Source organism: Mustela erminea, chromosome 8 (assembly GCF_009829155.1).
Source record: "Mustela erminea isolate mMusErm1 chromosome 8, mMusErm1.Pri, whole genome shotgun sequence".
NCBI classification, from domain to species: domain Eukaryota; kingdom Metazoa; phylum Chordata; class Mammalia; order Carnivora; family Mustelidae; genus Mustela; species Mustela erminea.
The window spans coordinates 103196139-103221127 of record NC_045621.1 but is presented as its reverse complement, the minus strand read 5'-3'; the positions used below and the strand labels follow the sequence as shown (position 1 = coordinate 103221127).

Here is a 24989-nt window from a genome sequence, read left to right as displayed (position 1 = left end):
CTATTGGGCTATATACAAAGTAACTGCGAGATAGGAATTTGAGTTTTAGGCTGGTAGGCTCTGAGCTGACAATCCTGGCATGCTGTGAAGAAGTAAACACCACAGGGGCCCATCTTCAGCTCCTAGTACATAGCACTGGTATACTAGAAAGCTCTACACCAATTCTGACACAGGGTTAACAATATGAACAGTATCTCCTGATTTCAATTCTTAGAACAATCCAGCCAAGATGTGAAGAACTTAACCATGGCTACAAAATCCAAGTAAAATCAATTCTTGATATAAAATGCAAAAATAATATAAAAATATAAATGATAGAAGTTGGGACCTAAAAAGAGAAGCACAGCTTGAAGGGAGGGGTAAATATTTTCCTTTTATACAACACCAAGTAGGGAGTAATGAGACTGCCTGTGGAACAAGATGTACTAAAAACCGTGATGGAACTACATGACAACAGAGTGTCCATGTGAACACTTAATACATAATGGAAAAATGGATGGAAGAGTTTAAAATTTACTTCTGCAGGGGCAGGGGGACTAAACATGGGTAAGGAATATTATAGGAGAAAGTTGCTTTTTATTCACAATCTTTTCAGAATGATTTGATTTTCAAATTCATTTTTAATAATTTTTAAAAAAATTTTTATATAAACATATAATGTATTATTAGCCTCAGGAGTACGGGTCTGTGAATCGCCATGTCAAATTCAATTCTATGTACTAACTTCAGAGATGTTTTTTACTAATTAAAAAAAAACAACAACAACAATATCTATAATATTAACTCTGCTTACCAAAAAAATAAGCCAATTTTGGTCTCTCCTTCAAAAACAAGGACTCCTGTTGGAGTTAGTCCCAAGCTATAGTCATTCCCATCTCTAGCCTAATTTAAAGAGAACGAAATGTGTTAGCTTTATTTGCATAAAACAGATTTTCCATGTTCACAGTTCATTTTCACACTGAATTATGTTAACTATATATAGGCTAATATTAATATGCAAAGTGTTTTAAACAATCAGCATACCCAAAACAACGTTCTCAGGGAAACTGATACATGCATTTACTTGACTGTAACACCAATCTTAAGGTATGTCATCACTGAAAATACACTGTGGTATACTTCCACTACAAAGAAAGCTCTTTGAACATTCTGTCCATATTCTATTTAACACTTAAATTACAAATTTTTTAAAAAAGACTGACTTTCAGGAAAAACTTAGTTATTTAAACCAGAAATAACTTAAATCACCATACGTCTTCTCAAAGTCCTCTCTCAAGCTATAATTTTCAACTTTGCTTCCTAAATTATTTTAATTTTTAAATAGTCTATTCAGCTTAAGTGATACAAGATGATATGAATATGAAGTGAAAGAATTAAAAATGATTTAAAAATCTAAAAATACAGTAATAACACCTTAAAAACACACATGTATCTTTTTGGGAGATTTTTGGTTGTTTCTCTTATTTCTTATAATGACCCTTCATGTGAGATTCTCATATTTAACCTCAATCTTTATAATACATCCCAAGTACCCAGTGCTATACCATCTCCGTGCATTCCCTCATACTAAAAAATGCCATAGTTATCTTGAATCTTGAAGGAAAAAACTTTTTAAAAAGCATCATAACACAGTTCTTACCTTGACCACATGCATATCAACCCCATACATTTCTAACCACTTGGCTTTATTCAGGTAATTGGTTTCAGCTTGTGCTGGTGTTTGACCTCTGAAATTTAGAAAACAATAATGTTTAAAATAATAATAAATATAAATTTTATAACAAGAACAGAAACAGAAGAAAACAAATATAAAATCAGTGTGGCCATGTTAAAGAAAAGTGTGATTAAATGTCAAATACCTGTATTCCTTCCATTTCTCAAAAATAGCCAGCTCCATCTCTTCAGTCTGAATGGGCACAAACCGGAACTCAGATACAAGTTCAGGACTATGTTCAGCAAGATCATAGTCACCAAGTTCAGCTATAAACATAAATTCCACAAAGTTTTATTTTGTTAAAAAGTTTATTTCCTGCTGAATCTTCCTTCAAAACTCATTTTGTTAATAAAAATTGCTAAAATTAGATTCTTTTCGTAAACTACAAGTAAGTCATTAACACCTGGATCATTCCCAAAAATAAATCTAGCTCAGACTAACAACCTGTCAATGTCTATACACACAATCACATACTTGTGGTTGGTGGTATATTTTCAAATAAATGGGTTTCTGTTCATTTATTTCATATCTTATAATGCTTAGCTTTTGAAAACTTTCGAGACTTCCTTAGAGAAATACGTTTTGGCCTTGTAATAAATAAACAAAAATACTAGCAACATTTATAAAAAACAATTAGCACTAGGCATCTACTAAGAATCTAATATGCAGAGGAATACCTAAGGTGGTTCAGCTGGTTAAGTATCAGACTCTTGATTTTTTTTTAACGGTTTTATTTATTTATTTGACAGAAAGAGAGATCACAAGTAGGCAGAGAGGCAGGCAGAGACAGAGAGGGAGAAGCAGGCTCCCTGCTGAGCAGAGAGCCTGATGTGGGGCTTAATCCCAGGACCCTGAGATCATGACCTGAGCCGAAGGCAGAGACTTAACCCACTGAGCCACCCAGGTGCCCCCAGACTCTTGATGTTGACTCAGGTCATAATCTCAGAGTTGTGAGACTAAGCCCCATGTCAGGCTCTGCACTGGGCATAAGCCTGCTTAAGACTCTCTCTCCCTCTCTCACTTCCCACCTCCAGCTTGTACACATGCTATCTCTTTAAAAAAACAAAACAAAACAAAAAGAATCTAATGTGCAGAGAACATGACATCACACACCACTAAAAGATAGTCTCGGGTGCCTGGGGGGCTCAACTGGTTAAGCGTCCAACTCTTTTTTTTTTTTTTTTAAGATTTTAATTTATTTATTTAACAGACAGAGATCACAAGTAGGCAGAGCAGCAAACAGTGAGAAAGGGTGGGGGGAAGCAGGCTCCCTGCTGAGCAGATAGCCTGATGTGGGGCTCAATTCCAAGACCCTGAGATATGACCTGAGCCAAAGGCAGAGACTTAACTCACTGAGCCATCCAGATGCCCCTAGCATCCACTCTTGATTTCAGCTCCGATAATGATCTCAGGGTCATGGGATCCAGTCCTGGGTCGGTCTTCTTGGTGAGCACATAGTCTGCTTTATCCCTCTCCCTCTGCTCCTCCCCCCATTTGCATGCTCTCTTTTCTCTCTCTCACATAAATAAGTAAATCTTTTTTTTTTTTTAAAGATTTTATTTATTTATTTGACAGAGAGAGATCACAAGTAGGCAGAGAGGCAGGCAGAGAGAGAGAGGAGGAAGCAGGCTCCCTGCTGAGCAGAGAGCCCGATGTGGGACTCGATCCCAGGACCCTGAGATCATGACCCGAGCCGAAGGCAGTGGCTTAACCCACTGAGCCACCCAGGCGCCCCAATAAATAAATCTTTAAAAAAAAAAAAAAAAGGATACAGTCTCTATCCTGGAATTATAAATTGTTAATCCTAAAGAAGTAACTGAGAGAGGGACATTTGGGTGGCCTAGCAGGTTAAATATCTGCCTTGCATTCAGGTCATGACCCCAGGGTCCTGGGATCTAGCCCAGCAGAGAGTCTGCTTCTCCTTCTGCCCCTCCCACCCTGCCGATGCTCGCTCTCTCACAAATAAATGAGATCTTTAAAAAAATGTATTTTAATGGGTGCCTGGGTGGCACAGTGGATTAAGCCCCTGCCTTCGGCTCAGGTCATGATCTCAGGGTCCTGGGATCGAGTCCCACATTGGGCTCTCTGCTCAGCAGGGAGCCTGCTTCCTCCTCTCTCTCTGCCTGCCTCTCTGCCTACTTGTGTTCTCTCTCTGTCAAATAAATAAATAAAATCTTAAAAAAAAAAAAAGATGCTTTTTTAAAAAAAAAATGTATTTTAAATTAAAAAAAAAAAAAACCTTCAAGGAAAATTAGTAAAAAAATATTTGGGGAAGGGAGGCAGTAGGAAAAAACCTGGACAATGCACAAACATTTATGTACACCCATCTGTGGTTATCTCTGAACTGTGGGTTTGGGAAACAGGGTAGGTGATTCTAATTTTCTATGCTTTAGACATTTTTCTTTAAAAGAATATTTTGCTCATATTTAAAAGTTAAACTATTTCCACGTTTATTAAAAAAATCCAGCTGTGGGGCGCCTAGGTGGCTCAGTGGGCTAAAGCCTTTGCCTTTGGCTCGGGTCATGATCCCAGGGTCCTGGCACTGAGCCCCACGTCGGGCTCTCTGCTCAGCCGGGAGCCTGCTTCCCTTCCTCTCTCTCTGGCTGCCTCTCTGCCTACCTGTGATCTCTGTCTGTCAAATAAATTTTAAAAATTAAAAAAAAAAAAAAATCCAGCTGTGTAGGAAGAAATACATAGATCTTGAGCTAAAAATAAAACTGATAATACCTCATCTATTGAACACTGACTCTACACATTAGACATATTAGAAATATATTGTCATCTATTTTCTGCACAACCTTACAAAATATTTATCATGCCAACTTTATTACTGAAGAAACTGCTCTTTTGTCTGGACCATAATTTTTTTTCAAGATTTTATTTATTTATTTGTCAGAGAGAGATCACAAGTAGGCAGAGAGGCAGGCAGAGAGGGGGAAGCAGGCTCCCTGACGAGGGACTCGATCCCAGGACCCTGAGATCATGACGTGAGCCGAAAGCAGAGGCTTAACCCACTGAGCCACCCAGGCACCCTGGACCATAATGTTTTTTAAAAAACACAAAACAAAATCTGCTACCTAATGTTCAGGATACATACTAAAATGGCAAGGAAAAACTGAAAGTATGAGAAAAAGTTATTAACAAAAATTTTTCTGATAAAATATAAAATCATAAATGAGAAACAAAGAAGTCATTTTATGGAGATGGGAGTAGCACTTCAGCAAATTTACTCTTAAGGGCCTTAAGACAGGATTTGGCAAACTATTAGACACAGGACAAAGAGATATAGAAGATATGATGAAGTATGAAGGAATCATGTAAATAATGGTGCCCTGGATGAAAGAGAAAGCAGGAAAGAGCTTTTACTCAGGAAAAAAATGTGATAAGTAGAGTTAAGAGATAACAAAATATAACTACAATGCATTAATCAAACAAAAAGTACTCAGTAAGCACTACTTTGAATAGTGTTTTGTTAAATACACAAAAATGTAGAAAATCACATTTTCAAGAAGCACATACCTTGGCTATCAAGTCAGTTACACAATTGAGACCCAGAAAAAATATATGAGGCCGAAAGTGGCAAAACACATACACTGACAAAGAGAGCTTTTCAGTAGATGAAAGTTTTAGAATTATCAACCTCATACAGGAATTAATAAAATGTAAAAATATGTGCTTTCAAGAAAAAAATGCATGCAATTATACATTTCTGATTATTACAGTGCTAGAGATATAGCATTTCCACGCTAATATCTGACTTTTTGCAGATGAGAAAGCAAATTTTAACTTGTAGACAGACTAGGATAGTAGATGGAGGCAGGTAGATAATTTACACTAATGGCAAGTTTTTGAAGTACAGAAATTTCTTCTGGTCACCAATCCCTCTATCAACAAGAAAATATGCTTTCTTAAACAGTGGAAGCACAAAATAAGTAAAAATATTAGGTTTACCATAAAAACATAAAAATTTAGTCTTATTATTATCCATATAATTGCAAATAAATACTACTGATCCTAGAGGGATTAGGTATATATATAATCATCAAAAAAGTATAAATGCCTTAATAATCACTAAATTTTATTTGTATTCTAGTATATACAAATACTCCAATAGAATATTTATTTCTGTTTTGTGAATGAGGACCGAAGTTATAGTTTTCTTAAAATGCCCATTTTTCACACACACACACACACACACACACACACAAAACCTAAGCTTAACAGTGTATGGTCAGTTTAACAAGGTACAAAACTGAGTTTTTCATTAATCTCATTTACTGGAAAATACTTTTTTTAATTATTAAAATTACCATCAGGAACTTTAACATATGCTCTAAGCATTTCTTCCATAGATTCATTTTTAAGAATAAACCTAAAGAAAGCAAAACATGCAACTATTGCAAAAATTTACTCCTATATCCCCGCATTCTTTTCAAGGGAAAAAAATAGCATTATACTTATTAAATGATCAAGTCGACTGCAGTTTTTGTTTGAAAATAACATACAGATGGAAAGGGAGCAAATAAAATGAAAGGAAGAAACAGAAGGTAATATTCTAAAACAAGTGAAAGTAATAGTTAGAATACTGATACAAGTTTACATAACAACAGCAGTGTTACTTTTCTTGCACATCGTTTTGACTCTTTTAAAATTCTTAACTAAAAATATACCCAAAAAATTATGCTTTATTCTTAACAGTCAACATAAGAATTGCTTACCTTGCAGATTATAAGCTGCCAGCTGAACTGCTGTATCAAAGGGACACTCTAATCTGAGACCAAAACACGAATTTGTTAGATGAGTCAACTTCATAAGCTTAATTTTAAGGTAAGTGGAAATAATACACATTTTATGTTGACCATTTCTTTTTCATAATTAACTATGAGTTTACAAAATCATTTTCAATTACCTAAAATGTGGTTTACCTTAAATAATACTCACTTTCCACTGAGAATATCTTGTTTTAACTGAAGAACAAATAAATACCTAAGGAAAATAAAAAGCACATATATAACTAACCAGAAAAACCTACTTTGAAAAATAATTCAACTCTTCTAATATAAGAAGAAACATTCTTAATTATAGAATTTTGTCTGCAATAGACCCTATAAAAGAAAAAAAGAAAAACAAAACAACAACAAAAAAACGGGGACAATGAGCATCAGGAGGATGGTAGCATGTTCATAATAGCAAGGAACAGAAAAGGCCACAGACTATAGCACAATCACCTTAAGGATAAAGGTTTTAAGCAAATTTTTAAGAACAAGCTCTGTGATCTCATTTAACTTTACTCTCACAATACATGTCCCCTCATATGTGAAAGGAAATGTGCATGTATGTAGCTATGGAGATTAACTATAATCTCACTGGCAGAGTATTCAAGAGGAAACCCTTCTAAAGGGACTCAGCAACTAACTCAGTTTTTACTTAATAAACAATATGTGTGTATTAATCATGAATTTACCACACAGAGTCAGTGAAAAAATATGGAAGACAAAATAAAAATAATTGTATATAACCTACTTAAAGTTTGTTTAAAACTATTCAAACCAAATCAGGTTCTAGTATTTTCCATCAGTCAATGGCATTTCAATTGGTAAAGTCAGAAGCCAACTTGAATAAACTCTCAGTGGCCAAAGATAGATCATTCTGAACATCAATAAACACAACATCAATAAATATAATATGACAATATAGTCAACCATACAGTCATGTTTAAAACCCATGAGTTGATAATGATACTTAAAAAAAAAAAAAAAAGAACTTACTAGTTACCTTTACAGGATGCGAGAACCAACTATTTGAAAAGTTGATAAAGGGAAAAAAAAATTGTACACTTAAAAACACTATCCTGGAGCACCTGGGTGGCTCACATGGTTAAGCATCTGCCTTTGGGTCAGGTCATGATTTCCAGGTCTTGGGATCGAGCCCCCTGTCGAGCTCCCAGCTCAGCAGGGAGTCTGCTTCTCCATCTCCCTCTGCCTTTCCCCTTGCTTGTACTCTCTGTCTCTCCCTGTCCCCACCGTCTCTATCTCCGTATCTCTCTCAAATGGATAAATAAAAATTTAAAAAAAAAAAAAAAACTGTCCTAAAATGAAATTCTATTTTTTTTTTAAAGATTTTATTTATTTATTTGACAGACAGAGACCATAAGTAGGCAGAGAGGCAGGCGGAGAGAGAGGAGGAAACAGGCTCCCTGCCAAAATGAGAGCCCGATGGGGGGCTCCATCCCAGGACCCTAAGATCATGACCTGAGCGAAAGGCAGAGACCCGAGTCACCCAGGCGCCCCTAAAATGAAATTCTATTGTCTGAGGTCTTAACCAAAGGAAAGAGATTCATTTCATTAGTGGTCTACAAGCTGGAAAGAATTATAAAGACCATCTTCTAGCACCTTTAGCTAGCTGACTAAAACTTCACCCTGTATAGCTCTAGAATTATCTTACCGTGTTAGCTCTTCACGAAGATTATTTGGTTCTGAGGAATAAAATTTAACTCGAAGATGCAGACAATAGGGCGAACCAACTGTGATTAAAAAACAAAAAACAAACAAAAAAATACTTTAACTTTTTATGTAACTATTCAACAAGTAAGAATTTTCAGTCAGTAAATTTGTTAAAAAAAAAAAAAGTCTACTGAAGTAGAGACAAAAGATAACAGGTTATTATGGCAATACTTTGCACACCAAAATATTGTACAGCTTAATTAAAGCCTGACTTACACAAAAAAGATCAATCAGCAGATTTTTAAAATGTACCAACCATCATACAGTACTATCATAATTAGCTGTCCTCCCAAGAATAGAGAGTTCTAGATTAACTCTAACAGTTCTAGGCCAAATGCATCAAATAAAAGTTGTTTGTTTTTTTTTTTTAAGATTTTATTTACTTGACAGAGAGAGGTCACAAGTAGGCAGAGGAAGGCAGAGAGAGGAGGAAGCAGGCTCCCCAATGGGCAGAGAGCCTAATGCGGGGCTCGATGCCAGGACCCTGGGACCATGACCTGAGCCGAAGGCAGAGGCTTAACCCACTGAGCCACCCAGGCACCACCAAATAAAAGGGGTTTTTTGTTTTTGTTTTTTTTCCAAATAAAAGTTTTGACTGTGCAATCTAACAACCCTAAAAAAACCTGAGAAGCTATATTTCTTGAGTACTGAGTAATGCCTAGGTTATTAACTGCTGATGGCAAGCTCCCCCCTCAATTTCTAATTCATTTCACCTATCTCACTAACTTCTAAATTCTCAGTGGTTCCATTATTTTGTAAAGACAAAAGTTGAGATGCTCTGAAACCTCTTATGACAAAGGACAAACGGGATTACAAATCGGACATTGGTATCCCCTGACTATTGCTAGGATAATAACATTTTATGTGAATTGTTTTGCTTCATTACTCTTAATTTTTAAAAGATACATCTTTAACGTCTCAAAATATTTTATACAGCAGGGCAGATGCCAAACAGGAAAATTCCTTAAAGTTAAGCATCTCATGAGAAGTTAATCTCCTTTGCAAGTTGCAAATCCTCCAAGAAATAAACTATAAAGCACTTGACTCTAGATTACTATTAACCCTATATTAATTTACTGGGTAGATCAAAGTTTCAAATTGAAATTATCTTTAGAAAGTAGAGATGCTAAGAAATTCATCTGAAATATGATCTCTTTGTTAGGAATCAGAGCTTCTAATATGTAATTAAATATAATTAAACTCACTTTTTCACAATTTTTTGAACACTTACTTTTTACTTGCTTTTTGATGCTCTTGGTACCATCTAGCCAATGCTGAAAACAAAAGCAAAAATCAGATGTGAAGCAGATGACAGAACTCAACATTTTCATTAATAAAATATTCATCATGCTTCAGTGATCATTAAAAATATCTCACAAAGAGAAAAACAAAAGTGAGAATGAAAATGGGGGAGGATTACCTGCCCCCAATATCTACAGCAAACTTACGACACATAAGCAAAAAGTGACTTAAAACCAGATATAGGACTTTTTTTTTTTTTTTTAAGATTTTATTTGAGAGAGTAAGCAAGCAAGAGCATGGGGGTAAAGGGGAGGAACAGAGGGAGAGAGACAAGCAGACTCCACATTGAACACAGAGCTCTATGTGGGGCTCAATCCCAGGACCCTGAGATTATGACCTAAACTGAAATCAAGAGCCAGCCAGTCAACCGAGTCACCCAGGTGCCCCTCAGATAAAGGACTTCTTAAAACATTTCTTCTGCTCCCTCACAGTAACAAGGATGACATTTTTAATTCTGCCCTTAGTTTTCATATCCCCCTCCCCAAAAATGACTCTTTAAAAATGCTAAAATTAAAAGGAAAGTATCCTCATATTCCATTGTCTGGTTCATTCTTGTGATAAAAATGTAAGATTTACTAAGAGATCATAACCAAAAATGAGGGGAAATAAAAGTGTCACTTAAATTTTACAAAACAGATAATACTCAGAAGTAGTACTCTTTGAAAGAGCCTACACTGTAAGATTAGATCTATCTCATAGCTAAGATCTCACCTATTAAATAAAGCAATCTTTGCTCCTTTGCTTTACAAATAAAAAATGTTAACATTGTGTCTAGCAGGCTTCTGGTTTCAAAACTAATAGCCTTTTGATTTCTGTAACCTTCCCACTATGAAATGTCTGTAACACAGACAGACATTAAGGGGCAATTCCAGAGGCTTCCACAGATAAACCATTCCTAGCTCACTTCTATTAATCCATTTACAACACCAAAAATCCTAACAGTGGCAGGGTGCACTCACCCAACTAAGATATACATGATTGTGTTCTCTCCAGCATGCTTACAATTCCAAGCACCCTAAAAACGAAAGGAGTGTTCTTGTGCTAACTAGTTCACAGAGCTAAAGAATCCAGTTTCAGAAATCCAGATAGGCAAAGACTGGGTAAACAAGGCTACATTGTTAATAGCCTTGTAACTATTTGCAGAGCCTCTTCTCTCCATTCTCCCCCAAGATCTGAAAGTCAAATTCACAGAACTACCAGTGTACAAGCAACGTACCTCTTCATATTGAAATAAGATGCTCAGTTAACATTTCAAAAGGCAATTAAATACTATGCAATATTTTCTCTGGATTCCAAGGGTATAGGCTATTTGGCCATTTCTCATCCTTTTTTTTTTTTTTTTTTTAAAGATTTTATTTTTAAGTAATCTCTACACCCAACGCTGGGCTCAAACTCATAACCCTGAGATCAAGAGTTGTGCGCTTGGGGTGCCTGGGTGGCTCAGACAGTCAAGTGTCTGCCTTCAGCTCAGGTCACGATCTCAAGGTCCTAGAATCGAGCCTCACATCAGGGCTCCCCACTCAATGGATAGTCTGCTTCTCCTTCTCCCTCTGCCTCCTTCCCCTTGCTCAGGCTCTGCCTCTCTCTCTCTCTTTCTCTCTCAAATAAATAAAATCTTTTAAAAAAGAAGAAGAGGAGGAGGAGGAAGAGGAGGAGGAGGAGGAGTTGCATGCTCTACTGACTGAGCCAGCCAGGAGCTCCCCCCGGCCCTCAGCCACTTCTCCATCTTTTAATAAATTCAGTTGGACACCCACTTTTAAGCCTATTTCAATCTAGCACCTGTTCAGTTTTGGACATCCCTCCAATAGACTCCTAGGCTAGCCAGCAGAAACACAATTCAGTCTATTAGCAGAAAAGAGGTCAACCTAATACAGCAAAAAGTCCATCCAACATAGCCAATGCCAGCAACTCAATATCCAAAACTCCCAAACTTAATTATGTTAATACCTACCAAAGCCTGATGCCAATCACATATTGGATAGAAGATAAAATTGGTTTTTATACCCCAGATAGTCTTCTACCCACAAAATGAAACCCAGAAGTTGCTCTATCTTCAGGTTTTATCTACTCTACTGCAATGAATTAACAGATGTCTGCTGGTTGCCTGGGCAATCTCACATGCCTATGGTTAGGGTTACTCCTACACCATAATGAATGCAAATTAACACAACTGTTCCAGGAGGCAATTTAAGGATGCCCTAAAAATAACTGTCTTTGCCCAGAAATGGACCCTCAAGTCTATGGTCAATTAATCTTCAACAAAGCAGGAAATAATGTCCAGTGGAAAAAAGTCTCTTCAGCAAATGGTGTTGGGAAAATTGAACCACCACATGCAGAAGAATGGAACTGGACCATCTCCTTACACCACACACAAAAATAAGACTCAAAATGGATGACAGACCTAAATGTAAGACAGGAATGCATCAAAATCCTTGAGGAGAACACAGGCAGCAACCTCTTTGACCTCAGCCACAGCAACTCCCCCCCCACACACACATCCCCAAAGGCAAGGGAAGCAAGGGCAAAAATTGATCTCATCAAGATAAAAAGCTTCAGCACAGCAAAAGAAACAGTCAACAAAACCAAAAAACAACAACTGACAGAATGGGAGAATATACTTACAAAAGATAAAGGGCTAGTACCCAAATCTACAAAGAATTTATCAAATTCATCAAACCCAAAGAACAAATAATCCAATCAAGAAATGGGCAGAAGACAAGAACAGACATTTCTTCAAAGACATCCAAATGGCCAACAGACACATGAAAAAGTGCTCCAAATCACTTGGCATCAGGGAAGTACAAATCAAAACCTCAATGAGATACCACCTCATACCAATCAGAATGGCTAAAATTCACAAGTCAGGAAATGACAGCTGTTGGTGAGAATGCAGAGAAAGGGGAACCTTTCTACGCTGCTGGTGGAAATGCAAGCTGGTGCAGCAACTCTGGAAAACAGTATGATGTTCCTCAAAAAGTTGAAAACAGAGCTACCCTATGACCCAGCAATTGCACTACTGGGTATTTACCCCAAAGATACAAACCATAGTGATCTGAAGGGGCACATCCACCCCAATGTTTATAGCAACAATGTCCACAATAGCCAAACTATGGAAAGAGCCTAGCTGTCCACTGACGGAAGAATGGATAAAGAAGAGGCAAGATACACACATACACAACATACTTACACACACAATATTTACACACACAACACACACACACAAGTGCATGGGGTGGGAGTAGTATATTATGCAGCTATCAAAAAATGGACTCTTGCCATTTGCAACGAGGTGGATGGAACTAGATGCTATTATGCTAAGAGAAATAAGTCAATCAGAGAAAGGCAATTATCGTATGATCTCACTGATACATGGAATTTGAGAGACAAGGCAGAGGATCATAGGGAAAGAGAGGGGGAAAAAATGAAACAGGACGAAACTAGAGAGGGAGACAAACCATAATCTCAGGAAACAGACTGAGGGATGCTAGAGTAGAGGTGGGCGGGAGGGATAGGGTGGCTCAGTTTTGGACACTGGGGAGGTTATGTGCTATGGTGAGCACTGTAAATTGTGTAAGACTGATAAATCATAGACCTGTACCCCTGAAACAAATAAAAAATAAAATACCTGTCTTTGACTCAACAATTCAAAACCTAGAAATAATTATGGATGTGTACAGATTTACTTAAAAGGAATTATGTGAGAGAAAGTTAAGATGATATATATATATATATATTCAACAAGAATGAACTGGTTAAATAAAGTATTTCAACATGACAGAACACCATGCATCAATTAAAAACAAGGAAAGCAAATATTTAAAAATCTGGAAAACTATTTATAAAATATTGTTAAATTTTAAAAAGCAAGTTACAAAATATAATTGTTTTATCAAAATGTACAAGTGTATATATAAAAACATGCTTTTTTTCTTTTGGATTGAGATAATCTATAACAAAACAATAACATGTTATCTCTAGGGAGTGGATACTGCTGGTGATCTTTTTCTTCTTTGTGCTTTCCTCTATTTTCAACTTACTCTACCAGGAGCACATATTATTTAAAATACTCACAGACCCTTTATTTTAGTATTTTATAAAAATAATTTACTTATATATAGGTTTAATATGGGAGTAGCATTAAAAAGTATACGGTCAACAGTCCCTCTAGTCCCTGCAATAGGCCACCCCCCAAATACCCAATTTCTATCACCACATGTACCCTCCAACAAGATGTTACTGGTTTCTGACTCCTTTCAGAGTTTCTTCAAACAGGGAAGTAGGAAAAAAAAAAAATGTTTATACATGTTGGTAAAACCTAGGGAACATTAACAATGGACTGAACATCAACAGGCTAACTATAAATTTTGACAGAATAAACTTTGAGGAATGTAAGGATGGAAACAATGTAAGATCACATGCTATTTCAAGAACAATCTATAGTCTTTCTTAGATGGTTATAACTTAAATTTGTTCCTGTTTAAGAACATTTAAGAGCTAGTCTCAAAAATACACCTTTGGGGCGCCTGGATGACTCAGGGGGTTAAAGCCTCTGCCTTCAGCTCCCGTCCTGATCCCAGGGTGCTGGGATCAAGCCCTGCTTCCTCTATTCTCTCTCTGCCTACTTGTGATCTCTGTCAAATAAATAAATAAAAATCTTTTTAAAAAATTTTAATTAAAAAAAATACACCTTTAATCTTTAATTTATACCCTACTATTCTAAGCACATTAAACATTAAAATCATGCCAGTGAGATAAAGGATCAGAGTTTTCTTCCAAGCAGGCATTTTATTCTCTTCTTTACCTGCATATGAGCTTTAACATCTGCACTCCCTTAAGATGACCCAAACTCTAGATAACGCATCAAGCACATTTTAAAGTAAAACTTAGGAGCTGGGGAGTTCTGGTGATGTTCTTCTGGAAGGTCTGAGTTCATGTTTGCATATTCTCAAGTCTGTTTTCTTTCATCTCCTCCACATTCCAAGCCCAGGGACTGGAAAATTCAGAACTCAGAGACAGGCACTGATAGGATTTTCGTCAATCAGGGTCTTTAGGAGTTGAATTTATATTACATTAAAAGATAAAGGTGAGAGCATGCAGATATAGATTCTTGCATGCCTAGGTAAAACTAATACAGTCCTCTTTCCCCATTATACCTTAAAAAGGAAACAAACTCCCTAATTTCCTAATTTTAAAGTCTGGTTGATAAACTAAGCCATCAAAGGATGTGGGAAGCCATCCTATTGAGCTGGGCATGAAAGAAGAATTATTACCTGCATGTATCTGAAATTACAAATAGTATGTAATCACAAACAAGAGACATAACTAAATCAAACAAAGAATCACCTAGAGAGCTTTCAAAACACTGACATGCAGACACCCCCTCATCCTGGTCCCTAAGCCTGTCTGTAAGCAGCTCTTCAAATAAATGATTCCTGATTTCTAACCACCTACACAGCTCTACTAAAGAAATGCCCTACTACTTTTCCTCAAAGAGCAAAGACTTTAAAACAGAGAAATGTTAACCACCTTTCAAACCAACTACATCTGCAAAAAATATTTCTGCTTTGAAAAGTAAAGGTTTATGCTCTGAATTAAGATCGTTTTAAAGAAAATTTTAAACAATTAACAAAATGTTAAAAAAAAACTATGCAATAAAAATGGAGAACCAATATAGTGCATTGCTGTAATCTAACTGAAAACACTTCAATTTAGTCTAAATTCATTATAAATTCTTCCTGGGTGATTACTTTCTTGGTGTTAACAGTCTGTGTTAGAAGACATTTCAAAAGAAGAGTTAGATAAGCCATTAAAATATATTTCCCACTGTGCCTTTCTTCATATTATTAATATGCCCTCTTAAAATTCTTAAAAGTCAAATTCATAATGGAAATGTAGGTGAGGCAGGTTTTATACCCACTCTCCAGAGAGACCATGTAATCTATTTTGGAAATATACCTTTTACAGTTTCTCCTTATTTAACAAATATATGTGTGCCTGTGTGTTACAATATGGACATATATTTAACATACACTATTTATTTCTACATATTTTTCACTCCCCACTATTTTATTGAATCCTATTGTTTGTGTTAGGTTCTTAGTTAATGTATAATCCAATCACCTGCCAACAATGGTAATTTTACCTCCTCCTTTCCAGCCTTTAAAATAAAACAACTTTAACTGCATTGCTGGCACTTCTGTTACGAAATTAAATAACACTGGTAATAATAGGCAAGTTATCATCTTGTCTCTAATAAAAATGCTTCTATCACTCCTCTATTAATCTAGGGTGGTTGTTATTGTTGTCACGGTTAATAATGAGGTATCTGCATAGAAAGAGAGTACAGTGACTGAGTATTCACCAGGTCTGTTCTCTACACATGCCACCTACACAGGTTGTACCACATGTCCACTCAGCACCTAAAATGGGAAAAAGTCCGCCTCTAAAGTTGAATAGAGCTACACAGACTAAAAGGTCAATTCCATACTGGCCAAAGTCCATGATGTTTTAGTCCAGGATTTCTGGGGCTACAAAGAAAAGGCTTAAAGGTCCATCAAAATACCACTTGATAAGAATTCTAAAGTGTTATCTGCACAACCTCAGGTAAGTGAAGGTCAGCAAGACAAACACATCTCACAAATTTTGCCTACAGTACCTGAAATAGCTGAACTCTAAAACTGAATGGAGAATAGCCTCTAACTCAATGAGCTTGGATCTACTATCAAGTGAAAGGACTGCTGCAGCCTCCAGGTATGCACCTGTTAACACATTTACCCTGTGTTCCACTAGACAATTAAGTGTTTTCTAGCCTTCAGCTTTGGATTTAACCTCTCCACTTCCATTTCCATATAGTGTTGTCTTTAAATACCATAAACTTCAACTAATCAAGTTACTTTATTTTCTTTGTGATAAAGATTTCAGTTTCAATCATTTTTTAATGTAGTTTCAATTAAGTATATGCCAAAGCAATAACAAGCATCAATGAAGGGTTAAACTGCTCAGAACTGGCACACAGCACATCAACTCAGATTCCATTGCCAGAGGCAAGACACATAGCCGAGCCTGATAGCAACTGAGCAAGAAAGTACAATCCTCTTAAAACAAAGGCAGGAAACAAGTGGCATGAAAAACCATATATGACAAATTATCTCAACTGATACTGAATCATCCTCCCATTTTTTTTTCAAATATTTTATTTATTTATTTGACAGAGATCACAAGTAGGCGGGGGGGGGGGGGGGCACACACACACACCAGAAAGCAGGCTCCCTGCTGAGCTGAGAGCCCGTGCAGGACTTGATCCCTGGACCCTGAGATCATGACCTGAGCTGAGGGCAGAGGCTTTAACCCACTGAGCCACCCAGGTGCCTCTCTTTTTCTTTTTTTTAATTAAAGATTTTATTTATTTATTTGACAGAAAGAGACACAGAGAGAGGGGGAACACGAGCAGGGGAGTGGGAGAGAGAGAAGCAGGCTTCCCGCTGAGCAAGCAGCCCAATGTGGGACTCAAACCCAGGACCCCAGGATCATGACCTGAGTCAAAGGCAGATGCTTAACGACTGAGCCACCCAGCTGCCCCTCATCCTTGCATTTCTGAGAATAAACTCAACCTGATCAAAATGTGTTACTTATACTTTTAATAAGCTGCTGAATACTGTGTGCTGACAATTTACTTGGGATTTTTACACAGAGAACAAGGGAAGTTTAAACAATATATACAGAACCAATACAAGCTATCAAATCAACTTTTTAAAAAGGCAAAAAAAAAAAAAAAAACCTGTTAATTTTCCTTCTTTCCCAAGTAAAGGGGAAATGCTATCTTTTGTTTCCCTTTCCTAAAACATGACAAAAGTGTCTACACTCCAGATAACTCTAAGAAGTTAATGGACCAGAGCACCTGGGTGGCTCAGCTGCTTAAGCACCAACTTTTTTTTTTTTTTTTAAGATTTTATTCATTTATTTGACAGAGAGAGAAAGAGAGAGAGCAAGAGCACACAAGCGTGCATGCACACACAAGCAGGGGACCCGCAGGCAGAGGGAGAAGCAGGCTCCCTGCCTAGCAAGGAACCTGATGCAGGACTCAATCCCAAGACCCTGAGATCATGACCTGAGCCTAAGGCAGATGCTTAACTGACTGAGCCACCCAGGCATTCCCAATGGCAACTCTTAATTTCAGCTCTTGTCATGATCTCAGGGTCCTAAGATTGAGCCCTGAGTTGGGCTCTGCACTCAGCACAGAATCTGCTTAAGGAAGATTCTTTCCCCTCCTTTCTGTCCCTTACTCCCTCTCAAAATAAATGAAGAACAAAACAGAACAAAAAAACCTTGATGGACCAGTTAAAATTCTAAGTTCTAAATATGAAACTTGAAAAACTTCACCAAACAGAGGGCACTAACATAGGCCAGAGAGTTAAATCTTGGCCCTGACACTTAATTTGTTTGGCCCAGACTCTATTTTTCTTTTTTTTTTTTTTTTAAGATTTTATTTTTCATTTGACATAGAGAGGGAGAGAGACAGACAGACACAGAGAGAGCACAAGCAGGGGGAGCAGCAGAGGAAGAGGGAGAAGTAGGCTCCCTGAGAGGATGCCCAATGTGGGGCTCGATCCCAGGACGCTGAAATCATGACCTAAGCTAAAGGTAGACACTTAATCACTGAGCCACCCAGGCACCCCTATTTTTCTTATTCTTTAAAAAAACTTATTATGAAATATTCACTGGAAGTTACAATGATAATAGTGAGAGGTCCTGTGTCCCATCCCCACCTTCCCCCAATGGTTACATCTAACATTACCATAGTACAAATTAAAATCAGGAAGCTGACCTTAGTACTATGTTATACGTCATTTTACTACAAGTCTGGACTTCTGTAACTAGTACCACTATCACTGTAAAGAAATAGTCTATTAACAACAACAACAAAAAATGCTCACGACTCCTTGATAGTTCACGTGATATAGTAATACACACTCGCCTCCCCCCACCTCCAACTTCCTTAAACCCTAGCAACATTAATATGATCTTCACAATTTTGTCTTTTCAAGAACGCTATGTAAGTGGAATTATACAGTATATGACCTTTTGAGATTGGCTTTTTTCACTCACCATAATGCCCCTGAAATCCATCCAAGTTGTTCTGAGTATCCATAGAATCAATAGGTATTTTTCTATTGTTGAACAGTGCTCACAGTTGATTTAATCAAACAACTACATGACTTTTTTTTTTCCCCCCAAGTTTTTTTCTGTTACAAATATAGCTGCTACAAATAATCATGCACAGGTTTTGTAAGGAAATAAGTCTTCACTTCTCCGGGATAAATGTCATGCATACAAATGCTGAATTATATGGTTAATGTATATTTACTATTTTAGGAAACTGACAGATTATTTTCCATAATGGCTGTTAACATTTTTATATTCTTGATACCAATATGAGAGGCCCAGTTTCTCCACATCCTCAGTTAGCAGTTGGAATTGTCACTATTTTTATTTTAGCTATTCTAAAACATGTGTTGTGCTGATGCCTCATCAAGGTCTTAGTTTGCATTTCCCTGATACCTACTGATGCCTAACCTCTTTTCATGTATTTGTCTACCATCTATATATTCTCTTCAATTAAATGACTCTTCATGTCTTCCGTTTTATAACTGTTGAGTTTAGTTCTTTACATATTGAGCTCCTTGTCAGTCTTCTCCCGGTGTATAACCTGGCTTTTTACCCTCTTAACAGAGTCTTTCTCAGAGCAGAAGGTCTGAATCTTGGAGCACCTGGGTGGCACAGTCAGTTGGATGGCCAACTCTTAGTTTCAGCTCAGGTCATGACCTCGGGGTCCTAGGATTGAGCCCCAAGTCAGGCTCTGAGCTCAACAGGGAGTCTGCTTCCCCCTCTCTCTCTGCCTGCCTCTCTGCCTGCTTGTGATCTGTCAAGTAAATAATAAATAAATAAATAAAGTTTGATAAGAAAGTCTTGTCAATGTAACTGTACACAAAAGAAAAAAAAAGAAAGAAAAAAGAGACAAAGAAAAAAAAGAAAAACTTAATTATACTACCTTAATCAAAGGATCAAAGTATCAGGACACTTGGGGTGGCTGGTTGTTCAAGTGTCCAACTCTTGATTTTGGCTCAGGTCATTATCTCAAGGTTTTGAGATCAGGCCCCATGTTAGGCTCCACACTGAACCTGGAGCCTGCTTAAGATATTCTCTCTCAAAGTCAATTATTATATGGTTTCACTTACTTGTGGAACATAAGGAATAACATGGAGGACATAGGAGAAGGAAAGGAAAAGTGAAGAAATCAGAGGGGGGAGATGAAGCATGACAGACTGTGGACTCTGAGAAACAAACTGAGGGTTTTACAGGGGCAGGCGTGGGGGGATTAAGCCTGGTAGTGGTATTAAGGAGGACATGCATTGCATGAAGCACTGGGTGTTACATGTAAACAATGACTCTTGGAACACTACATCAAAAACTAATAATGTATTATATGGTAACTAACATAACACAATAAAAATTTTTTTAAAAAAAGAAAGATATTCTCTCTCATTCTCTCTCTCTCTCTCTCTCTCTCTGTCTCCCTACCACCAAGGCCCCTCTCCATCCTGTTAAAAAAAAAAAAAAAAAAAGAAGATTCAAAGTTAAAAGTTAAGATCACCAGTAATGGGACAAAATAAAATTAAACGTCACTTGATAGAATAAGGAAACACAGCATCACTTCACCTATTTTCCTGCCAAAGTATCTAAGATTAACCTACTTCATGAGGAAACACCAGCCAAACCCAAACTGAGGTACAGCCCATAAAATAACTGACCTGTATCTTCAGAAGTGTGAAAGTCAAGGTAAGACTGAGGGACCACAGTATTCCAAGATGAAGGCAACTGAAGAAATCTAACAACTGAATGTAAAACATGATTCTGAACTAGACCCTTTGGCTAGAAAGGACACTGTACAGACAACTGGAGAATATGAATGGAGTCTGAGGATTAGATGGTGGTAATGTCACAATGTCAACTTCCTGGTTTTGATGGCTGCACTAAGCTATACAGAATATACTTGTGGGAAAAATACACTAAAGAATTCAGGGGCGACGAGACACCTGCAACTATTTCTCAAATGGTTCCACAAAAATATTTATTTACACTGTTCTTACAACTTTTCTGTAAATATGACATTATTTCAACTACACATTAAATGTGTATGTGAACATAAAATGAGCTGGTATAAGCAAAAGTAAACAAGAGCAAACTCAGATTTTACATATTCACAGGAAGAAAAGTAAATGCATAATTCCAGTCGTACATATTTCGGAATTATCTGAAATGACCAATAAACTAAACTCTAACACACTGATTTTATATATACAGGCATACATATATTTAAGATTGAAATGTAACACGTAATTCCTTGATCATTTTTCAAGGTTTTTATTTTAATTACAGTATAGTTAACATACAGTGTTATATTAGTTTCAGATGATATATAGTGATTCAACAATTCTGTACATTACTTAGTGCTTAAGTGTACTCATTAATTCCTATCACCTATTTGCCCACTCACCTCCCCTCCGGCAACCATCAGTTTTGTTCCCTATTAATTTTTTGTTAAAGATTTTATTTATTTGAGAGAGAGAAAGTGAGAGAGAAGGAGACAGATCACAAGCAGGGGCAGGGGGAGAAGGGAGAAGGAGAAGCAGGCTCCCCACTGAGCAGAGAGCCCTATGCAGGACTCGATCCCAGGAACCTGGGATCCTGACCTAAGCCAAAGGCAGATGCTTAACTGAATGAGCCACACAGGTGCCCTGTTCTCTATAATTAAGAGTCTGTAGGCTTATCTCTTTCTTCCCCTTTGTTCATTTGTTTTGCTTCTTAAATTCCACATATGAGTGAAATAATCAAATGTATTTGTCTTTCTCTGACTTATTTTGCTTAGCGTTAGACCTTCTAGCTCCATCCATGTTGTTGCAAATGGCATAGTATCGTTCTTTTTTATGGGTGAATAATATTCCACTGGAGATATATACCACCTCTTCTTTATCCATTCATCTATCACTGGACATCTGGGCTGCTTCCATATTTCACTATTGTCAAATTAATGATGCTGCAATAAACACAGAGGTGTATATATCCTCTGAGTGTTTTTGTATTCTTTGGGTAAATACCCAATAGTGCAATTCCTGGTTCATAGGGTAGTTCTATTTTTATTTTTTTGAGGAACCTCTATACTGTTTTCCACAATAACTGCATCAGTTCACATTCCCACTAACAGTATATAAAGTGTTCCTTTTTCTCCACATCCTCACCAACATTTGTTCCTTATTTTTTCCTTTAGCCATTCTGACAGGTCTGACAGGCATCTCATTGTCGGTTTGATTTGCATTTCCCTGATGGTAAGTGAGGATGAGCATCTTTTCATGTGTCTGTTGGTTATCTGGATGTCTTTTTTGCAGAAATGTCTGCTCATGTCTTCTGCCCATTTTTTAATTGGATAATTTGTTTTTTTAAGATCTGAGTTGTATAACTTCTTTATGTATTTTAGATACTAACCTTTTATCAGATATGTCATTTGCAAATATATTCTTCCATTCAGTAGGTTACATTTTATTTGCATGTAGTCCCAATAGTTTATTTTTGCTTTTATTTCCCCTAATGCTGCTATGGCTGATGTCAGAAAAACTACTATTTATGCTCTCTTCTAGGATTTTTACGGTTTCAGGTTTCACATATAGGTCTCAAAAATCCATTTTGAGTTTAGTTTTGTGTATGACTTAAGAAAGTGATCCAGTTTCATTATTTTGCATGGAGTTGTCCAATTTTCCCAACACCATTTGTTGAAGAGGCTGATTTCCCCATTGTATATTCTTGCTGCTTTTGCCAAAGACCATGTAATTGTGGGCTTGTTTCTAAGCTTTTTATCCCATTCCATTGACCTATGTGTTTATTTTTGCACCAGTGCCATGCTGTGTTGATTACTGTAGCTTTGTAGTATAACTTGAAATCTGGGATTGTGGTACCTCCAGCTCTTTTGTTTTCAAGACTGTTTTAGCTATTTGGGGTCTTCTGTGGTTCCGTACAAATTTTAGGATTATTTGTTCTAGCTCTGTAAAAGATGCTATTGATATATTGACAGAGATTGCATTAAATCTACAGATTACTTTGGGTAGTATGGACATTTTAACAGAATTTGTTCTCCCAATCCATAAGCATGGAATAATCTATTTCTTTGTGTTGTTCAAATTCTATCATCAATGTTTTACAGTTTTATGTTTTATAGTTACAGGTCTTTCACTCCCTTGGTTAAGTTTATTCCCAGGTATTGGTGCAACTGTACCTGAGATTGCTTTCTTAATTTCTCCTGCTGCTGCTTCATTATTAGTGTACAGAGTCTTTAAGGCTTTCTATATATAATATCATGCATCTGCAAACAGTTGAAGTTTTACTTCTTCCTTACTCACCTGGATGTCTCTGGGGCACCTGGGTGGCTCAGTCGGTTAAGTATAGGACTTTGGCTCAGGTCATGATCTCAAAGTCGTGGGACTGAGCCCCACATCAGGTTCCCTGCTCAGTGGGGAGTCTGCTTCTCCCTCTCCCTCCTGCTCATGCTTTCTCTTTTGCTCTATCTCAAATAAATCAATCTTTAAAAAACAAGCAAACAAAAAACACACCAATTTGAATGCCTTTTAATCCTTTTTCTTACGTGATTGCTAGGACTTCCAGTACTATGGTCAATAACAGTGTTGAGAGTGAACATCCTTGTCTTGTTCCTGATTTTGGAGAAAACTTCTCAGTTTGTCAATATTGAGTATAAGGTAAGCTGTCAGTTTTTCACATATGGCCTTTATATGTTGAGGTATGTTCCTTCTAAATCTACCTTGTTGAGGGCTTTTATCATGAATGGATGTAGTACTTTGTCAGACGCTTTTTCTGCACCTACTGAAATGATCAAATGGTTTTTATCCTTTTACTTACTGATACGTACCACACTGACAATATGCCAATACTGAACTACCTTTGCATCCCGGGAATAAATTCCAAGTGATTGTGGTGAATGCTATTGGATTTGGTTTGCTAACACTTTGTTGAGGATTTCTGTATCTCTGTTCATCAGAGATGTTGGCCCATAGTTCTCTTTTTATGTAGTGTCTTAATCTGGTTTGGGTCATTTTTTTACCCTGCCTCAACATTCTTTGGATTCTACCCTTACACTAAATAAGACAGACACAAAAATCATAGTGCTAAATTAGTTTACACAGATGACCCTAGCCAAAAACTTCACTTGATCGAGTTCACTAACTTCACCAATAAACTGACCTGTTTGCAAGTATCAATTTTGTTTTATTCTGGGGTTAAATCTGGCCACATGACAAATACCTGAGAGTCTTTTCTATGCTTACTGATGTCATAAAATTGTAGAATTGTGTGAGTCAGTACTTTAAGAACATGTGAATTTTTTTTTTTTTAAGATTTCATTTATTTATTTGACAGACAGAGATCACAAGCAGGCAGAGAGGCAGGCAGAGAGAGAGGAAGGGAAGCAGGCTCCCCGCTGAGCAGAGAGCCCGATGTGGCTCGATCCCAGGACCCTAGGATCATGACCTTAGCCGAAGGCAGAGCCTTTAACCCACTGAGTCACCCAAGCGCCCCAAGAACATGTAAAATTTTATTTGGAGGTCATTTTGAATAGCTTTCATCTACCAGCTATTGTTTTTCCAGTTCAACGCACATAGTGTATTTCAGTAACAGCAAAAACAAAAAGTAAATCTTACTAAAATTTAATCTTAATGCCTAGATTTCTGGGTTTGGAAAGGATAAGTTACAACTAAAAAGAGTAGGGATTAAAAGTTCTAGGGCGCCTGGCTGGCTCAGTTAGAGGAGCATGTGGTTGCATTCTTGATCTCAGGGTCATGAGTTCAAGACTCATGTGGGGTGTAGAAATAGTTAAAGAAATAAAACCTTAAAAAAAAAAAAAAAGAGTTCTAATACTGGCTTTACTAAAAACTTATTATGACCAGAAGAAAGGCACTATAGGTGTATCAAATGAAGGGAAAAAATTAATGGATCTAGTAATTCAGTAATTACTGATATTAACAAAGAGTAAATAATACAACTTACCTAAAGCTGCATGTCTATTTCTTTCCCCCAATTACAATAGCTCCCCAACCCCTCCCCCCCACTTATCTGTGGAAGATACATTCCAAGACCCCTGGTGGATGCCTGAAATCACAGATAGTACCAAACCCAATATATACTATATTTTTCCCTATACATACTTTTAGAGTTTAATGTGTAAATTAGGCACAGTAAGGTATTAATAACAATAACTAGTAATAAAATAGAACAATTATAACTATATACCATAATAAAATTTTGTGAATGTGGTCTCTCTCTCTGACAGTATCTTATTGTACTGTACTCACCCTTCTTCTCATGATGCCATGAGATGATAAAACACCTACATGATGAGATGAAGTGAGGTG

At 36.9% G+C, this 24989-nt stretch overlaps 1 protein-coding gene across 10 annotated transcripts in view; it reads right to left on the bottom strand.

Moving 5' to 3' along the window:
• EPB41L5 (erythrocyte membrane protein band 4.1 like 5) overlaps positions 1-24989 on the bottom strand; it is a 144688-nt gene that overhangs the window by 93393 nt on the left and 26306 nt on the right. For 9 of the 10 annotated variants that reach the window (XM_032353885.1, XM_032353889.1, XM_032353883.1 and 6 more), the window contains exons 4-10: positions 9449-9491; positions 8159-8237; positions 6656-6700; positions 6433-6485; positions 1860-1980; positions 1640-1727; positions 794-882 (exon numbers count right to left, since the gene is read on the bottom strand). In XM_032353885.1, the coding sequence (XP_032209776.1) occupies positions 794-882; positions 1640-1727; positions 1860-1980; positions 6433-6485; positions 6656-6700; positions 8159-8237; positions 9449-9491 (518 nt within the window). The remainder of the gene's footprint in view (positions 1-793; positions 883-1639; positions 1728-1859; positions 1981-6432; positions 6486-6655; positions 6701-8158; positions 8238-9448; positions 9492-24989) is intronic. The other variant, XM_032353892.1, reaches the window with a different exon arrangement.